This window comes from Lithobates pipiens, unplaced genomic scaffold (assembly GCF_037356315.1).
Source record: "Lithobates pipiens isolate NorthernLeopardFrog02 unplaced genomic scaffold, aLitPip1_a1.2 Scaffold_27, whole genome shotgun sequence".
Classification (NCBI taxonomy): domain Eukaryota; kingdom Metazoa; phylum Chordata; class Amphibia; order Anura; family Ranidae; genus Lithobates; species Lithobates pipiens.
In genome coordinates this window covers 117,979,774-117,999,680 of record NW_027507788.1, presented here as the reverse complement: position 1 = coordinate 117,999,680, position 19,907 = coordinate 117,979,774, and the positions used below count along the sequence as shown (strand labels likewise).

The 19,907-nt window shown below is 46.3% G+C and overlaps 1 protein-coding gene across 1 annotated transcript in view; it reads right to left on the bottom strand.

The window, feature by feature from the left end:
* The window catches only part of LOC143934093 (sulfotransferase 2A1-like), a 448,037-nt gene that overhangs the window by 421,446 nt on the left and 6,684 nt on the right, over nucleotides 1-19,907 (bottom strand). Inside the window, exon 2 of the mRNA XM_077457405.1 lies at nucleotides 12,921-13,132. Within this exon, the coding sequence (XP_077313531.1) occupies nucleotides 12,921-13,132 (212 nt within the window). The remainder of the gene's footprint in view (nucleotides 1-12,920; nucleotides 13,133-19,907) is intronic.

The following is a 19,907-nucleotide window of genomic DNA, read 5'->3' as shown; positions in this document are numbered from 1 at the left end:
CAGCAGTCTCTGAGAGACATGGACACCTCTCACACGCTGAGTCAATCTACTTCCTTGTCTGGCCCTCAGGCTGATGAGGCCCGTGATGATCCGGGCACTTGCCAGCTCTATGCAGCATCTAATGCGACTTCGGAAGACGAGTTCCTAGGTGAGGAAGATATCGGGGGTTTCGACTTTGCTATGGTCTCCCCTCTGATTAAGGCAGTTAAGGAAGCCCTTAAGTGGGAAGACTCATCTACTCCTCCAGCCAAGCAGAAGAAATTCTTCAAACAGCTGGGGAAGGAATGTCCAAACTTTCCTTTTCTTACTGAACTCAAAGATATTTTTGAGGAAGTGTGGAGTAAAGTGGACAGGAAGTCCTCTATGACTAATAAAAGTTCCAGGTTGTATCCCTTCAAATTAGAAGATGTAAAGCATCTGGAAAATGCCCCCCTTGTGGATGCGGCTTTGATGTGTTTGGCCAAACACGTTACCCTCCCATTGGAGGATTCAGTGTCCTTTAAGGACGGCCTGGAGAGGAAAATTGACCAAGACCTTAAGAAGATTTATGGTCTGGCTGGGATGGCCTGCAAACCTGCCCTGGCACTAGCAGCTATGTCTAAGGCCATGGAAGCTTGGTCTGAAAATGTGGAATCCTTCCTTAAGGGCGTTTCCGAGGATCTGGCTAAGAATTCAGCAGCAGCAGAACTTAAGCTGGCGGCAGTCTTTCTGGGGGAGGCATCCATTGATCTAATCCGTCTGTTGGCACGCGTGATGCTGTCGTCAGTTACGGCTAAGCGGGCCTTGTGGTTACGTCCCTGGCTAGCGGACCCGGTTTCTAAGCAGGTGTGGTGTAAGATCCCCTTCGAGGGCTCTACGTTATTTGGTAACAAGTTAGATGACGCCATTACACGTGCTACAGGTGGCAAGTCTGGCTTCCTTCCCCAGGACAGAAGACTTTTAGGTCGGAAGAGACCACAGTATAAAAAACGCAGCCCAGAGCAGACAAGGGACGCACGTTCCTACAAACCGGGTTGGGACTTCAGAAGGAATTGGTACAGAGGTCAGACTTCCTTTCGTAAGCCCAGCAAGAACCAGTCATCCAGTGGCCGCGAGCAGGCTAAGTCTTTCTGAGGTTGCGCCCGCCCAGACAGGTCGAGTGGGGGCTCGGCTATCCCTCTTTCGGCACGTTTGGGTGGCCTCGATCTCCGATTACTGGGTAGTCAGAACGGTCACGGTGGGCCACAGATGGACCTTCTCCAGCTCCCCTCCTCCCAGATTCGTGCCCACCCTCCTCCCTCGCTCGGAGGAACAAAGTCAAGTACTGTCCTATGTGGATCTGCTGAAGGCTCAAGGAGCGGTAATTCAGGTGGCAAAGGAAGAGTGGTTTCAAGGAGTCTATTCTCCTCTTTTCCTGGTTCGAAAGAAAAGCGGTTCCTGGCTAGGTGATAGATCTCACCTATCTAAACAAATACATAGAGTATGGGAAATTCAAGATGGAAACTCTTTCGACCATTCAACAAACCAAACAGACGGGAGACTGGTTGATTTTGATTGACTTAAAGGACGCCTATTTCCATGTCCCGGTAGAAAAGGATTTTCAAAACCATCTCCAATTTATTTGCCTCCCCTTCGGGTTGACGACCTCTCCCCAAGTTTTTTCAAAGGTCCTCCTGGCTGTAGTGGCCTTTATCAGGTTAAAAGGTATTCGACTTTACCATTACCTGGACGACCTGCTGGTTCTGTCCCAAAGCAGAGAACAACTGCTGAAGCACCGGGAACAAGTAATCTCTTCTCTGTCCAGCTTCGGGTGGCTTCTAAATCTGGCAAAAAGTCATCTATAGCCGGTCCAATGGCTAATATATCTAGGAGCCCAATTCGACAGTCTGCAGAGTACTATCTCTCTCCCGGACGAAAAAATACTGACAATACGAGAAAGAGTCTCTCGGGCTCTATACACTCAGCACCTAAAAGCTTCTCAGTGTCTCAAGATCATTGGTACGATGGTCTCGACAGCCCCGATGGTGAAATGGGCTTTGTGGAGGCTTCGCCCCTTCCAAGCAGTTTTTCTCAAGCAGTGGAAGTCAGGGGACAAAAATCAGAGTATTCGTATAACCTCAACCATGAGAGAGAGCCTCTTTTGGTGGCTACAGCGCAAGAATCTGCTGAACTGTCATTCCATCATCCCCATCTCCTGGGTCACAGTCACGACCAATGCCAGTGGGACAGGTTGGGGGGCTCTCTACGGATCAAATCTTGCACAAGGCAAGTGGGACGCTCATCTCCCCTTACCAGGGTCGAATGTCAGTGTTATTACGGATGGACAACACCACGGCAGTGTCCTACGTGAAAAGGCAGGGGGGTACTCGGAACTCTACTCTTCTACGGGAGGTCGAACCCATCCTATCATGGGCACAGAAAAACCTGATGAACATCTCAGCGGTCTTTGTGCCAGGAGTTCAGAACTCTCAGGCAGATTTTCTATCCCGGTCTCAACTGGACAACTACGAATGGTCTCTTCATGTTCAAACCTTCAAGTGGATCCTGTCATTAGGGGTCAGTCCAGAAGTGGATCTTTTCGCCTCTCCTTGCAATTTCAAAATAAAGAAATTTTACACGCAAAGTCGTTGCAGTCAGGCCTGCGGGACGGACGCTCTGACGGACCAGTGGAGGTTCAGGAGCGCATATGCTTTCCCTCCACTTCCCATGATCCTCAGATTCCATCAGAGGCTCCGGGTGGAAGCAGTAGAAGTTGTGATGATAGCTCCCTATTGGCCCAACAGGCCTTGGTTTCCCCTCCTGGTCAAACTCGGTGTTCGAGATCCCATTCCTCTCCCTCTCAGGCCGGACCTTCTTTCTCAGGGTACAGTTCTGCACCCTTGCCCAGCAGTTCTGAGACTGATGGTCTGGTTCTTGAGAGGAAGAGGCTGGAATCCATTGGTTGTGCATCAAGTGTGATTTTCACTCTTATGAGTGCAAGGGGATCAAGTACAAACAAAGTGTATGGCAGAATCTGGGACAAATTTGTTCTGCTCTTCTTTGAATAGACCTTTTGAACATCCAGGAGTACAGGACATTCTTAGCTTCTTGCAGTCCGGCCTCGATCTTCCTTTATCGGTAAGCTCCCTCAGGGTGCAGGTGTCGGCTCTATCAGCTTTCTCAGGTACATCTTGGGCAGTGCATCCACTGATTCGTCAGTTCTTCCGGGGAACTTCAAGACTCAAACCCCAAAGAAAGCCTAGATTCCCCAAGTGGGATCTTCCTCTGGTCCTGGACTCAATCTCCGGTATTAGTATGATGGGGCCATCCCCGCTCTCTATTAAGGATTTCTCCAAAAGGGTTTCGGAAATTGGATCCTTGGGCTTCAAAGAGCCTTTTTTGATGTTCTTTCCGGACCGAGTAGTCCTTATTCCCATGTTGGGATCTAATCCAAAGGTTACTTCGGTGTTTCACCAGCAAATTGTCTTGCCTACTTTTAGGACTTCAGATTCTAATGACGTTCACCCTTTGGATGTTGGAGAAGCCTTGAAAGAATATCTTCTTATCACTTCCTCCTTCAGACGCTCTCTTTATCCTACCTTCAGGTAGCAACAAGGGCAAGAAAGCTTCAACTAGGATGCTGGCCAGCTGGATTGTAAGAACTATACAAGGGGCATATAGGGCAAAGGGCTTGGCTCCTCCAGAGGTGGTGACGGCTCACCTCTACCAGGGTAATGGCAGCCTCATGGTCAGCGGCTCGGCAGGTGGCTCCTGACACAATCTGCAAGGCGGCCTCTTGGTCTTCTATTAATACGTTCTTGTCACATTACTGTGTTGAGCCTGCTTCTCTATCCTCTGTAAATTTTGGTTTAAAGATTTTATCGGTTGATAAAGCAAATTAAATGTTTTCTGTTTAAAGCATACCCAGCCGTGTGGTCGGCTAGTTATTTCCCACACGTAGGCTGCCATGGAGTCTGTCAGGGAAAAAGGAAAATTTATTGTCAAATACTTACCGTAATTTTCCTTTCCTGATGGACTCCATGGCAGACGGAGTTCCCACCCATAAGTCTTATGAGGAGGCTAGTTACGGAACACCGTGTGGAGTGGTGAGTGCTCTTTTATTTGAATGGGGTCCTATAGCATTGGAGTGGAGGCGGGGTCAACCCACACGTAGGCTGCCATGGAGTCCATCAGGAAAGGAAAATTACGGTAAGTATTTGACAATAAATTTTCCTTTTTTTAAGCTTTTTGGAAAACATAGGGAAGGGTTATCACCCCTGTATAATTTGTTTTGCCATCCGTCTTTTTTCCATCTCACTTGCTGTTGTCTCCTTCCGTTTGCAATTAGGAGACGTTTGTAAGTTGGATGTTAGAAATTAGGGGCCTGCCCTATATGCTCTGCAGAAATGACGGAACAAGGTGTTGGTGTTGCCACAACATTGTAAGCCCTCAAAGTGACTCTTGGTGGGCGCTGGAGCGCCCAGGTGTGAACGATTAAATCAAGAATTGTAATTACATGCCATTGTTGAACAGTGGTAGAAAAATTGACCTTTGGTGGTTGTGGTGCTGGCGCCACAACACTATAAGTCCTCACAGATACTCTGGGTGGGCACAGGAACGGGCCCTCCTGTGAACTATTATATCAAGAATTGTAATTACATGCCCCTGTTAAACAGGGGCTGAAAAATTGAGCCTTAGGCACTGGTGCTGGTGCCACGACACTGCAACCTCTCCCATATACTCTAGTTGTGGTGCAGGAATGAGCCCTGCTGCAAAGCATTGCATAAAAAATTGTAATTAAACGCCCCTGTTAAACAGGGGCTGAAAAATTGGGCCTTAGGCACTGGTGCTGGTGCCACGACACTGCAACCCCTCCCTTATACTCCAGTTGTGGTGCAGGAATGAGCCCTGCTGCAAAGCATTGCATCAAAAATTGTAATTAAACGCCCCTGTTAAACAGGGGCTTAAAAATTGGGCTGTGGCATCACCCAGAACCAAAAATGTTCTTCCAACATATCAGCGGAGGGGGAAGAGGATAGACAATCAACATAACAGGACAGTCATTTAGCATCAGGATAGGCAGTCTTGAAGGGATGTGATATTTAAAAAAAAATTTTTTTCGGTTACATCAGCTTCAGGTGCTTGGTAGCTATGGGTGATCCAAGACTGATTCATCTTGATGAAGGTCAGTCGATCAACTGAGTCAGTGGACAGGCACACCCTGTGATCGGTAACAAAGCCACCAGCAGCACTGAAGGTCCTTTCCGAAAGAACGCTGGATGCAGGACAGGCCAGTATCTCAATTGCATACTGTGCAAGCTCTGGCCAATGATCCATCCTCAAGACCCAGTAAGCCAGAGGATTGTCGGTGGGAAAGGTGTCCAGGTCTGACCTTGCCCCTAGGTATTCCTGCACCATGAAAATCAGACGTTGGCAATGGTTGCTGGAACCGATCATACCTTGGGGCTGCGGACTAAAGAACTATCCGAATGCATCGGTTAGACGGCCACCTTCTCCACCGCTCCATCTGACCGATGCCTCAGCAACACGTTGTCCAGGACCAGGAGTTTGTAACCTCCCAGTCTCTGAGAACGCGTTGCACAGACCTTTCTGCAAGGCCTCCCAGAGATGTCTCATCCTCTGCTCCCTCTGCGATGACAAGATAAGGTCGGCAACCTTACCCTTGTATCGTGGATCAAGGAGAGTGGCCAGCCAGTAATGGTCCCTCTCCTTGATCCGAAGAATATGAGGATCCTTCCGCAGGCTTTGCAGGATCAGGGAGGCCATGCAGCGTAGGTTAGCTGAAGCATTTGGCCCGGTGTCCTCTGGGTCACTAAGGACAACATGATCCGCAGCTACCTCCTCCCAGCCACGTACAAGTCCACGGGTTTCTTGGGACTGTAAATCAGCCCTACAAGACTGCTGCTGCTGCTGATGCTGAGTGCCAGCCTCCACCTCCATGCTGACACAATCATCCTCCTCCTCCTCCTCCTCCTCTTCCTGGGTGATGGGTGGCACAGCAGGAACACTGTCTGGATAAAGGGGGCCTTGAGAGGCAAGGAAGTCCTCCTTTTCCTGCCTCTGTTCTGCCTCAAGTGCCCTGTCCATTATTCCATGCAGCGTATGCTCCAAGAGGTGGACAAGAGGTACAGTGTCACTGATGCATGCACTGTCACTGCTCACCATCCTTGTGGCCTCCTCAAATGGTGACAGGACAGTGCATGCATCCCTGATCATGCCCCACTGGCGTGGTGAGAAAAAACTGAGCTCCCCTGACCCTGTCCTGGTGCCGTAGTCGCACAGGTACTCATTGATGGCCCTCTGCTGCGTGTGCAGCCGCTGCAGCATGGCCAACGTTGAGTTCCACCTGGTGGGCATGTCACATATAAGGCGGTTCTTGGGCAGGTTCAACTCCTTTTGGAGCTCAGCCAGCCGAGCACAGCCATTAAATGATTGGCGGAAATGCACACAGACTTTCCTGGCCTGCTCCAGGACATCCTGTAAGCCCGGGTACCTGCCCAAGAACCGCTGCACCACAAGGTTAAGGACGTGAGCCACACAGGGCACATGGGTTAGTTGTCCCTGTCGGAGGGCGGAGAGGAGGTTGGAGCCATTGTCGCAAACCACCATTCCTGGCTTAAGCTGGCGTGGTGTCAACCACCTCTCGGCCTGCCCCTGCAGAGCTGACAAAACATATGCCCCAGTGGGGCTCCTGTTCCCCAAACAAACCAGCGCAAGCACGGCATGGCATTGTTTTGCCTGCGTATTTGCGTAGCCCCTGGAACTCCTACGGAGCACCGCTGGTTCTGAGGACAGAGCACTGGAAGAGGCCATAGAGGAAGAAGAAGAGGAGGGGGTGGAGGAGAGAGGTGTGTCACAACCAATAGTAGCATTTTGGAGGCGTGGTGGCGGAACAACCTTCAACACTACTGCACCTTGTCCTGCATCCTTCCCAGCTGCCAGAAGAGTGACCCAATGGGCCGTGAAAGACAAGTAATGTCCCTGTCCATGCCTGCTGGACTATGAGTCAGCGGTAATATGCACCTTACCTGTGCAGCGAGGCAAGGACATTGCCTTCTACATGCCGGTAGAGAGCCGAAATCACCTTCCATGAAAAAAAGTGGCGTTTGGGGACCTGCCACTGAGGAACCGCACATTGTACATACTCACGGAAGGGGGCAGAGTCTACCAACTGAAAAGGCAGCAGTTGAAGGGCTAGCAATTTAGCCAAGCTAGCATTCAACCGCTGGGCATGCGGATGGCTGGGAGTGAACTTCTTTCGGCGGTCCAGCAGCTGGGGCAGGGACATTTGCCTGCTATAATCGGACGTGGATGTACTGCTAGCAGAGTGCCCGGAAGCACTTGGCTGTGACACACCTAATTCTACACCTTTATTCCTCTCAAAGCAGGTTTCAGAGAGGACTGAAGGTCTAGTGGGGTTGGAGATCCCAGCAGATGAGGAGCAAGGAGAGGTCCGCTTTGTTCTTTGGTGTGGGTCTTTGAGGTACGCTTGCCAACGAGCTGCATGGCAGATCAACATATGTCTGGTCAAGCATGTGGTGCCCAAGCGGCTGATGTTTTGGCCACGCGAGATACGCTTGAGACATATGTTGCAAATAGCAGTGGTGCGATCTGATGCACTCGTCTCAAAAAAGGCCCACACCAAAGAACTTTTAGAATAACGTGCAGAGGCAGCGCCCTGCACAGGCGGAGCTCTGCGGCGTGATTCAGTCGGTGTGCTGCCCCTAAGCTGGCCTGCCTCGTTGGACATGTGCCTCCTCCTCTCTCCTACCAGGCACCCACGTGGAATCAGTGCCCTCATCATCCCCTCCCTCTTCATCGCTGGAGCAAACCTGGCAGTATGCTGCAGCTTGTGGAACATGACTGCCAGATTGCTGTCCTTCTTGAGCATCCCCTCTCTCTGCGCTCACGCTACTGCCTTCCTCTGAGTATCATTATCAGAGCCTACAAAACACTGGGCATCCTCCTGGAGCATGTACCCAACACTGTGCTCAAAGAGTTCAGGAGACTCCTCAGGAGGACGTGGTGGGTCTAGGGAAGGAGTCACTGATGATGACATTGAGAGAAGGGAAAACGATGCGTTGGCAGCTGCTTTGCTAGTACCCTGAGCCTGGGTGAGAGAGGATGAGGAGGATGAAGAGGGCTTGGTCATCCACTCTACCAAGTCGTTGGCATGGTGCGGCTTAACATTTCCAGCTGCCAGAAAGAAGGACAAGCGTGTCCCATGGCCACGTGCTGATGATGACGATGCACCGCTTCCACGACCAGCACTGTATACTGTGGTCAGGGCACACACAATCTCCTACAATTGACTGCAAGCTCTATTTAAAAAGAGCAAAATAGCTAGCTATATAGGTGGATATAACGGTGTATTCTGCGGTCAGGGCACGCAGACAGCACGCACAATCTCCTACAACTGACTGCAAGCTCTATTTAAAAAGAGCAAAATAGCTAGCTATATAGGTGGATATAACGGTGTATTCTGCAGTCAGGGCACGCAGACAGCACGCACAATCTCCTACAACTGACTGCAAGCTCTATTTAAAAAGAGCAAAATAGCTAGCTATATAGGTGGATATAACGGTGTATTCTGCAGTCAGGGCACGCAGACAGCGCGCACAATCTCCTACAACTGACTGCAAGCTCTATTTAAAAAGAGCAAAATAGCTAGCTATATAGGTGGATATAACGGTGTATACTGCAGTCAGGGCACGCAGACAACAACCACTACAGAAGAGCAAGAACGCAAAATCGGCCGATAATGAACAGTGTATACTGTGTTGAAGGTACACAGAACACCCACTAACTCCTACAGACGCCAACACACTACACAAGGCCGCCGCGCTGGAGGCCTTATATAGTGTGGGGCGTGTACTACACAGCCTGAACTATGATTGACCACAGGCATCCTGCCTGTAGCCAATCATGGCTTTCCTCGCTGCCAGCACTGTGATTGGCCAAGCATACGGTGTCACAGTGCATGCTTGGCCAATCATGAGCCAGCAATGCACTGCGATGGTGCAGTGCATTGTGGGCCATGAGCGCCACAGGAATTTGGCGCGAACGGCCCATAACGTTCGCTATTTGCCGAACGGACGAACAGCCGATGTTCAAGTTGAACGTATGTTCGACTCGAACACGAAGATCATCCCTAATGCACAGTTTTGTTTGGACACATGAGGACATGTTTAAGTAAATGACACATATGTTTATATAGTGTTCATAGTGTTTATCCTCATGCCTCCAATCCTGCTTTACGTCTTCCTGTCTCTTCTTTTGGACAGAACACGGAAAATGGAGATGCTGCTTTCCTTCCTCCTTTTTGCACCTATTTCCCATCAGTTTGCTGTTTACAATATTGTTCATACATAGGCTTTTTACAACTTTTGGTTGTTGTAGGTTGTTCCCATGTAATATGCGTGTATTTTTCATGCAGGTTACTGGTATTAATTATGGGTTTTTTTTTGTCTATATGCGATTTTTTTATGCGATTTTACATACAATTTTGTCTGGAGTAGATGTTAATATGCTATATTTATAATGCCGCGTATACACGACCGGACTTTCCAGCAGACTAGGTCCGACAGGATCAGTCCGTCGGACAATCCGATCCTGTGTGGGCTAGTCCGACCAATCAGACAGACCTAGAAATAGAACATATTTCAAATCTGTCCGACGGACTAAAAATCGGGAAAACCGTTTGTCTGTGTGCTAGTCTGACAGACCAAATACGACGCAAGGGCAGCTATTGGCTACTGGCTATTGAACGTCCTTGTTTAGTCCTGTTTACGTCATCACATTTGAAACTAATGGACTTTTGAGCGGACTTAGTCCGGTCGTGTGTGGCCAAGTGCGTTCGTTCAGAAAGTCCGTCGGACCTCCGCCAAAAGTCCATCTGGAAGACCGTCGGACCTAGTTCGTCTAAAATTTTGGTCGTGTGTATGCGGCATTAGTATATCAACATGTATTTCTTAGTGAATATAACATTCAATTCTACCTAATTTCTCTCTGTGTCTTTCTATAGTTGTCCATTTCAAGTACACATACACAAACTTTTCATTTTAAAAAATACGGACACTTAGATAAATAAATAGACACAGACACATTTAAAGCTAGTGCATATATTTGTGATATTTGTTTATAATATTTAATATTTTAGTAATTATATGCCTGTTTATGTACATTCAATTATGTATGAAATAGTATAAGAATTTTATATTTAGTAGCCATTTTCTGAATAATCTACATCTAGAAGCCACTTATATATATGAACCATACTCATTTTCAGTAATAGTTTTACTAATTAAGTCTCCATATTTATATATAGGCTACAGACACAAGACAACTTATTGAATGAATTTGCATCCTTTGTTTAATACAAGTCTCTGATGTGTGGTCATTGGCATTTTCATGCTCTCATATTTTTATGTTATATATTCACGCACATGTATGTCCATGCTCACATGCTTACTGTTCCTTACCTGGAGATATGCATGTTTATATGGACACGGATGTTCGTTTACCATTACATCATTCCATTTCACATTTTTCACCTTTTTTAATATTATTTTCATGGTACTCTCTATAATACATATCCTCATTTTCCCATTCTACACTATATAAATGTCCATATGGATATGTTTTACATCTAGTATTTTTATTCCAACACATATACACTTTGGTTCAATATCCAGCATTAAGTATTTTTAATTTTTTTATTATATTCAATGGATGTTTCATTACATTTTTTTTAGGTCTTTGCAGAGAGCATCTTCCAAAAATATATATTTTACCATAATATTCATATATATTTTTATGCACATCCACTTTAACACGTTTGTGCCTCTTTGTTTTTTATCTTTTAGAATACTTAGTGGTGCACTCACATTTACCCACAAATTTTAGCTATATCTTAATCAACCCACTTCACCTATCAACTAACTCTAATTAGAGTAATTTATTCATAGGTTTGGGTCACATGTTTAATAGATATTGGTGTGTGTATATATTGCAGTTAATGTTTGTGGTTCTTTAGAAATATGTTATCATAATATTAAAGAAAATGTACTCTGTTAATACAAGATTTCTGTATGATTATACATGACACTGGTTTAACCAGGTATATATCACTGAAAAGTACAGAAAAACTGATGCAGTACATCTTTACACAGTCCTGCAAGTTCAGAAAAATATCCATTGATCTGCCAGAAATGCACTCAGCTAAGTCTTATTTTGTGCTGACAACACACACTTTGTTGATGGTGTGGTTTCAGCCCCCCCCCCCCCCCCCCCCATGTCTTTTGCTAAACTACTCAAACTCTTCTCTTATCTTATTCTCTTATTCTCCACAACTATGGACTAACTATTCAGTGGTCCAAGACAAGAACTGGGAGGGAGATGACACAGAACAGTTCTGAATTTTTGATATGGCCAGCAGGTATTTTTTTGCACTTATAGAACAGATATGACAACATGCTTCCAATCGTATATTGCATAGACCCAAAGGGAGCAAATAAGAGACGTTTGTTGTTAAGCTTTACATATACTTTAAGCCATGCCAACTTTATATGCAGCATACATATATAGTTTGTATATAGCTCATCCCAGAACCCTGCACCCTGTATATAGCTCATCCCAGAACCCTGCACTCTGTACGCAGCGCATCCCAGAACCCTGCACTCTGTACGCAGCGCATCCCAGAACCCTGCACTCTGTACGCAGCGCATCCCAGAACCCTGCACTCTGTACATAACTCATCCCAGATCCCTGCACTCTGTACATAGCTCATCCCAGATCCCTTCACTCTGTACATAGCTCACCCCAGATCCCTGCACTCTGTACATAGCTCATCCCAGATCCCTGCACTCTGTACACAGCTCATCCCAGATCCCTGCACTCTGTACATAGCTCATCCCAGATCCCTGCACTCTGTCCATAGCTCACCCCAGATCCCTGCATTCTGTACATAGCTCATAGAACCCTGCTCCTGGCCCCTCCTCTCTGTCCAGTGCCCCCATGGGAAGGAACTCATGCATACTCACTCTTGAGCTCTGGTGCTGCATCTATTGACACAGACAATAGGACTCAGCCCAGTCCCAGTCACTGGCCTTGATTGACAGCAACAGGAGAAAATGGTTCCCGATGCTCCAGCAAAGACAGTGACACATGGAAGTGAGGGTAGAGAAAAGCTGCAGACGTGCACAGTGCTGGATCGAATGAGGTCTCAGGTAAGTTAAAGGGGGTCTGAGACAAAACTGATGTCTAAACTTTTGGTACCCTAATGCAAGGTAAAACATGTTTATGCTTTAGAACCACTTTAACTGTAAAATGATATAAAAATGGCACCATTGAACCACTTTTAATTTAAAGCTTAACTCCAGGTTTTCTTTCACTTTAAAAAGTTAATTTGGGCCAAACTGGTCCAAACTATTTGATTTTTTCCATTTACTAATAGATGTGATTCAAGTAAATAGCCATCACTATTTCTCTGAAAGCTATTGGATAGTGTGTTCTTATATCGGTTCTCAAATTCTCTGTCCATTAGGGAATGCTGGTTTAAATTTCAAAGTAACAGTTGTAAAACAGAGATGGAGGTCATCATCATTCACACAACATTCAGTTGAATAAGTCTCATATGACAAGCATTTTTGCCATGGAAACACCCCCATCCACTGCCTTTTCAGCTTAAGGGGGATAATTTGGGGGGTAAAAGGCAGTTCAACCACAAGTATAAATGAGGCATTAAAGTGCTTGTATTACCCATATTAGCCAATAAAATTTACACCATTGCTTTTCCATTTTGCCATAGAAAATAAAAAAATAATATTGAATTTGTTGCCATAAACACCCCATACAAATTACATTTGTTCATTCATGATATCTCTTGTGTTGACTGAAACTATTTTGAAACCCAGAAAATACTTTGTATATAAAATGCTTACCTTAGCTTTTGAAGAAAAGAAAGACTTTGGAAAAAACTGTATGGGCAAATGAGAAGAGAATAATCGAGGGGATTGGTATTCATCCACTAGCTTTACTCCAGGACCGCAGACATCAAGCCAGGGGATTCTTATGTAGTTAGGGACTTTATGGCACCAGGAAATGTCACCATTACTGTGGATAAGACTCAGTATTTCCATCATCCAATTGGTACCTAAAAATAAATACAAAACAAAATAAATAGCTGTCAACATTATAGAATAATTGTGTACTGGGCTATTAAGCTGGTGTACAATAGGGACAACTGAGCCTTTATGTTCCAAATTCTTTCCATGATTTCACAGAGACTGCCCCAAAATTGGTCCCTAGGACTTAAAGGCTACCTAAAAATCTCCATCCACTTCTAGTAACAAACCACAAGACACCAAATATTCCAATGGTCTTCCTTTTCTCTACTTTACTTGTTCTGCAAGTGCAGAAGTGGCCCTTTTGGTAGAGGCATTTGCTTCATCATGTTTAATCTGCCACCCTGATGTCTGGTGATTCGATGAGGAGTACTGAGTGAATATTCAAAAACCAGCAACAGATGTGAAGTAACACAGAATGATTAAAGCAGAAGCAGGGAGACCCTTGCACTGTGTTCCTCGGGTACCGCTTCCTCTCCAGCAAGGAAAACAGCGAGCAGCAAAATAGAGACATATCAAAGTACACGTTTTGTGAGATTTTCAGTCAGACACACACCGCCTTAGATTAAAAATGTACAGAAATGAGGCTGTAGACACTGGAGTGCCTAGGCACAGGAAGTGGACTGCCATTTTTAGGAGGATATGCTGCTGTCAGGAAAGGTTCCCTCCGCTGGTAATAGCAATCATTTGGCATGCAGTACTGCGATCCACCAGCAGGTGTCTCCTGCTGGAATTATGTAATCTTTGGTCCGCAGTACTGGTGTCCACCAGCGGAGGGATCCTGGCAGTGTGGAGCAGGTATTACCTTCTACAGTCAGGCGTCACATGACTGACAGCAGCCATTATAAATACCCGGCAGGTGCACACACACCTCGCCTTGGTATTGTTCCTTGTGCCCTGACCTGCTGCTGGTGATCCTGATTCTGAACCTATTCCTGTGCCCTGAACCTGTGACCCGTGGTTCTGATCCTGTTTCCCTGTCCTGGTCCCTACCCTGTCCCACCTGTTACCATTATCCCTGTCCTGCAGTCTGATCCGTCCATCCTCTCCCTGTCCTGTGTTCCTTACCCCATTTGCTGATCTCCCCGTGTATGACCTTGGCCTGGCTTGTGACTCTGATTCTGGACTGCCCTTGTTTATTTGCTGATCCTCTGTGTATGACCCTGGCCTGCCTACCGTTTACGGTCCTTGCATTTCCCATTTATTGTACATATCTGTCTGTTGTTGTTTGGGGGTCTTTGTTGGTTGGTTTATTGCACTGTGTGGTTGTATTTATATTATTTACTTTCTTTAATAAATCATATTTCACTTATACACGTTTGGGTTTCCTCTGTTGCAGTCCACACAGTTCTGGTCTTATCTGATACGTGACAGCTGCCATAAAGTACATTTTCAGGGTACTGCTTAGGCACAATATACATTTTCAGATGTTGTCTATGTAGCCCCAATGTACAGCATTTCTGCCCACCACTGCATGGACTGGACTGTACCAGAGGCTTTCATTGCCTCTGCAGCTGCCAACGCAAGTATTTCTCCCTCTCCTTGGCTGCCTGTCTAGGAAGAGAGAGAGGGGACAGGACAGACAGGGCTCTGTTAAGGCTGTTTATAGCCACACAGTGCCAGAGGAGAGCCTAGCCACTCCCCTATGTAGCAGAAGGCACTTTGATTGCCTGCTAGGCAGCCTGGGAGGACAGAGGACTGCTGGGAACTGCCTGACAAATGTAGTACCCAGAGACATCATCAGATTCATAGGGGATTGTCATCCTGTGCCTCTAGTCATTTTACTGGGTCAGAAGAATATTGTCATGGTGGATGCCTGTGCCAAAGCTGACATCGCCAGATCCAGACAGAGAATGGGAGGAGGAGTAATCCCAGATCGCTTAGTGGTGAAAAGTCATTGGTCACAAATTCCTGGCCACTGCTTAAAGGGACAGAGACACCTATTTTTAGGATACAGCTTGGGCACTTACACAAAGTATTGTGTTTTCTACTCAAGTCTGAGCACTCCAACACCTGAATTTTGGGCCCCTCTTCAGACTCCTCTTCAGACTCCTGTTGTTGACTTGTCTCAGATAGAGTAGCCCCCCCCTGGGAATTCATCCAGCATTGTGACTTCCTCATCTTCCTGCTCCTGCTCCTCCACGGCTTGATCAATGACACGACGCAATGCACGCTCCATAAAGAAGGCATAAGGTTTGATGTTCATGATGGCGCCATGGCTGCGACTAACCAGTTTGGTGATCTCATCAAATGGCCGCAGAAGTCTGCATGTATCGCGCATGAGCAGCCACTGGTGCAGTGAAAAAAAAACAAGCTCCCCAGAACCTGTTCTGCCGCAGAGTTCGTACAGGTAGTCGTTAACTGCACGTTTCTGCTGGAGCAGCCTATCAAGCATATAGAAGGTTGAGTTCCATCGCGTCGAGCAATCACAAATAACGACTGACCGGCAAATTGTGTCGCCGCTGAATGTCAGCAAGGCGAGCCATGGCCGTGCAAGATCTTCTGAAATGGGCCAAGATTTTCCTTGCCTGCCGCAAGATATCCTGGACCCCAGGGTATTTGACAAGGAAACGCTGCACGACCAAGTTTAAGACGTGTGCCATGCATAGCACATGTGTAATTTTGCCCTGTTTCAATTCGCTAAGCAGATTGGCACCGTTGTCACACACCACTTTACCAACTGTAAAATTGAGTGGTGTTAGCCACTGATCTGCCTGTGAACGCAAAGCTGAAAGAAGTGCAGGGCCAGTGTGGCTCTTGGCTTCCAGGCACAACAGACGCAGCACAGCATGGCAACGTCTCACCTGGCATGTCGAATAGGTTTTGGGGATCTTGGGCAGCGCAGCGGAAGAGACGCTAGCAGCGGAAAAGGAGTCAGCTGAGGAGGAGAGGGAGAATGGAATAGGAGGAGGAGAAGAAGAGGCAGGCCTGTATGCAATCTGTGTCGGTAAAACCAAATCTAAATGGGTGCCACGGGTTACATGCTTGACGGCCGTCAGAAAGTTCACCCAGTGGGCAGTAAACGTTATATAGCTTCCCTGCTCATGTTTGCTAGACCACGTGTCCGTGGTCAGATGTATCTTGGCACCGACACTGTGTGTCAGAGATACATTCACTTGCCGCTGAACATAGCCATATAGCTCTGGGATGCCCTTCTGTGAGAAATACTTGCTTCCTGGGCCCTTCCATTGTGGTGTTCCAATGGCCACAAATTTTCAAAAGGCCTCCGAGTCCACCAGTTTATATGGCAGTAGTTGGCGGGCTATCAGTTCTGACAAGCCAGCCATCAACCGTTGGGCAAGAGGGTTAGCCGGCATCATAATTTTTTTATGCTCGAACATTTGGCCTACGGAAGCCTGCCTTTTTCCAGAAAAACGTGAGGACGGCATGATGGAGGGTGGAGTGGAGGACAATTCTGAGGAGAGAGGAGAAGGAGAAGTAGAAGTAGAAGACGAAGCTGGACGGTGAGAGCCTGGAGTGTGGCTTTGTGGGTTCTGTTGCTCCCACCAGGCTCGGTGATGGCAGCTCATGTGCCTTCTTAAGGCGGTCATCCCTAGGTGAGTGTTGGGCTTGCCATGACTTATGCGTTGACTGCAAACGCTGCAGATGGCAACACTATTGTCAGCAGCAGACACGTTAAAAAAAAGCCCACACTGCAGAGCCATGTGCCGGCGTCCTGGGAGCGCCAGATGTGACCGTACATGGTTGATGCCTCGCTCTTGATACATTAGCAGTCTGGTTTGTCCCTCCTGTGTAATCTAAGTTTTCGCCTGCTTCTCCTCCCTATCTGCTGTTCCATATATCCCTCGGAACTCCCCTCCTCTTCCTCTCTTGTGGGCACCCACGTGACATCACTAGGCACGTCATCATAGACGTCACCTTCCCCACCGCTATAATTAGAGATCTCGGAGTAGGCAGCAACACTGGGGACCAACCTCCTTGGGCTGATCTGGGTACTTTCGTCAGACTGCTGAGTGGCGGTTGTTGCTACCTCCTCTTCTTGATCCAATGCCAAGAATGGCTGCGCATCGGCAATGTCTTGTGAAAGATCGGAAAATAATTCCTGTGACTCAAGCGGAGGGTATAAGGTGGTGTTGGTGGTAGTGTCTTTGGGGGTGCACACAGCAGAGAGTGAAGAGAGTGCAGATCGAGAGGATGAGGAGGGTGCAGAAGAGTAAGGCTGAGTGAGCCACTCAGCCAAGTCAGGTGCGTCCTTTGACGTAATCGAACACCCCTTCTGCAATTTGCCACTTTTGCTCAAGCCTGTTGTTCCTGCCCTACCCCTACCACCCCTGTGGAAGGGCCTGCCTCTTTCTCTGCCTGTCATTTTTTAAATGATGCTGTGACAAAAGCCTCTAGAGAAGTGCAGTATATGTGGAAGAAGGTATATAACACCCCGCTTCAATCTGTCGTTTTGGGGGGCCACTGGTCTATCACACCAGTTATAATACTTTTTTCTAATTGCGTTTGTCACTCTTTGTAGTATCGCTGCAAAACCGCTCAGCAGTCAATGCTGCACAGTGGAAATGCACTATACTATGCTTTCTATATTTGAAAGTATTTTATACATGTATTACACCCCTATATACTGCACACCAAATAGTACACCTATACCAGTCCTTAAAAGGACCTTTGTGGACCTAGTAGTAGTTAGCTAGTAGCTAGTGAATTGAAGACCCTCCCTACACTGAGAAATGACAGCTGCAGAATTGGTCAGCAGCACTGCATGCAGTGCACTATAATATGCTTTCTATATTTGAAAGAAAGTATATTATACGTGTATTACAACCCTATATACTGTACACCTATACCAGTCCTTAAACGGACCTTTGTGGACCTAGTAGCTAGTGAATTGCAGACTGTCCCTGCTTCAAACACCAAACTGTCCCTCCCTACACTGAGAAAAGACAGCTGCAGAATCGGTTAGCACTCAGCAGCACAGCAGTGCACTATAATATGCTTTCTATATTTGAAAGAAAGTATATTATAAGTGTATTACAACCTTATATACATACTGTTCACCTATACCAGTCCTTAAAAGGACTTTTGTGGACCTAATAGTAATAGCTAGTGATTAGACTGACTGTCCCTGCTCCACAGCGTCCTTTCCTTACACTGACAAAAGGCAGAATGTAAAATGGCCACCAGATCAGGTCTATTTATAAAGGTAGGGGGTATGTCCATGTGCTGAAATTTCTCAATTGGCTGTCCTGTACCACATGATGGATGTGTCATGGGTCAAAGTTCTTCACAATGTAAACAAATATGTCCGCCGCGAACAGTGCCAGAAGTCCACCGGTTTGGCGAATCGCAAACTAGCAAAGTTCGCCGCGAACCGACCCCCGGGCGAACCGCAAGGCCATCTCTACTGCTGGCCATATCAGAAATTCAGAACTGTCCTGTGTCATCTCCCTCACAGTTCTGCTTTTGGACCACTGAATAGTTAGTCCATACGTTGTGGAGAATAAGATAAGGGAAGAGTTTGAGTAGTTTAATAAAAGACATCTGGGGAGGGCTGACAGCACTCCATCAACAAAGTGTGTGTTGTCGGCACAAAATAAGACTTAGCTGAGTGCATTTCTGGCAGATGATCAATGGATATTTTTCTGAACTTGCAGGATTGTGTAGAGATGTACTGCATCAGTTTTTCTGTACTTTTCAGTGACATATATCTGGTTAAACCAGTGTAATTTATAATCATACAGAAATCTTGTATTAACAGAATCAAGTTTTCTTTAACTGCGATGTAAAGTTGCTTAAAAGGGGATTTCTCTTACAAAAGTATACATTTTGTTTCATATTGTTCTTTTATATAAGTCGGTTCTTTTATATAAGTCTTTTATATATTTGTTTTTTAATGTATATGTTTTTTCCAAGCAAACAAAATGCACAAAAATATAAAAGATTACAAGTAAAGAATGCTAAGGAGAGAACTAAGAACGAATTGTGCTTAAAGTGTTACTAAACTTACAACAGTAAAAATCAGTCTGTATTTGCAGTAAAGCATGCTTGTTATACTCGCTGCAGAATCTAAGGAGTTAATCCTCTGCATTGTGTATAAAGGCTGTTTGATCCTGTCTTCTCTGGTCCTCCCCTACTTCCACTGTCCCCAATCTATCTCTTGATAAGTCAGAGCCTTTGGAGTCAGTCTGCACATGCTCAGTTTGGTGTGTATTGCTAGAGAGTTTTTTTCATTCTTGGAAGAGTGCATGTGATCAACACAGGGCCAATCAGCATAGTTAAGACAGATGGTAGTTTTGCATAGAGTAGCCCTGATCCTCTTCTTCTTGGGTCCCCTGCTGGTGCTCCTGGCTCCTCCCCACTGTGATGAGTGCCCACCATCGCAAGCCACTTACTTACATTTGCGTAGACATAAAGCCGTGCGCTTTATGTCTATTGACACAGAGCATGGTTCAGGCTGCCCCCTGCTCTCCGCTCAATGGCTCCTGTGGCTGTCTCTGAGCCAATGAGGAGGATGAAAGCCACTGTATACAGCGTTTACAGAGCTGGCACAAGATGGGGCTCAGGTAAGTATATGGGGGGGGGCTTAGGGGGTGAACTGAACTCAGAAGGTTTTTTACCTTAGTGCAGAGAATGCATTAAGATTAAAAAAAGAAATTTCAGCACTCAGGACCACTTTAAAAGTCTAAAGAAAACAAAAATGTCACACCAGGATAAATAGGTGAATTAACAACTTGAAGACAAAGACTTTTCTGGCACTTTTTGTTTAAATTTAAATCAGTATTTTTTACTAGAAAATTACTTATAACCCCCAAGCATTATATATTTTTTTAGCAGAGACCC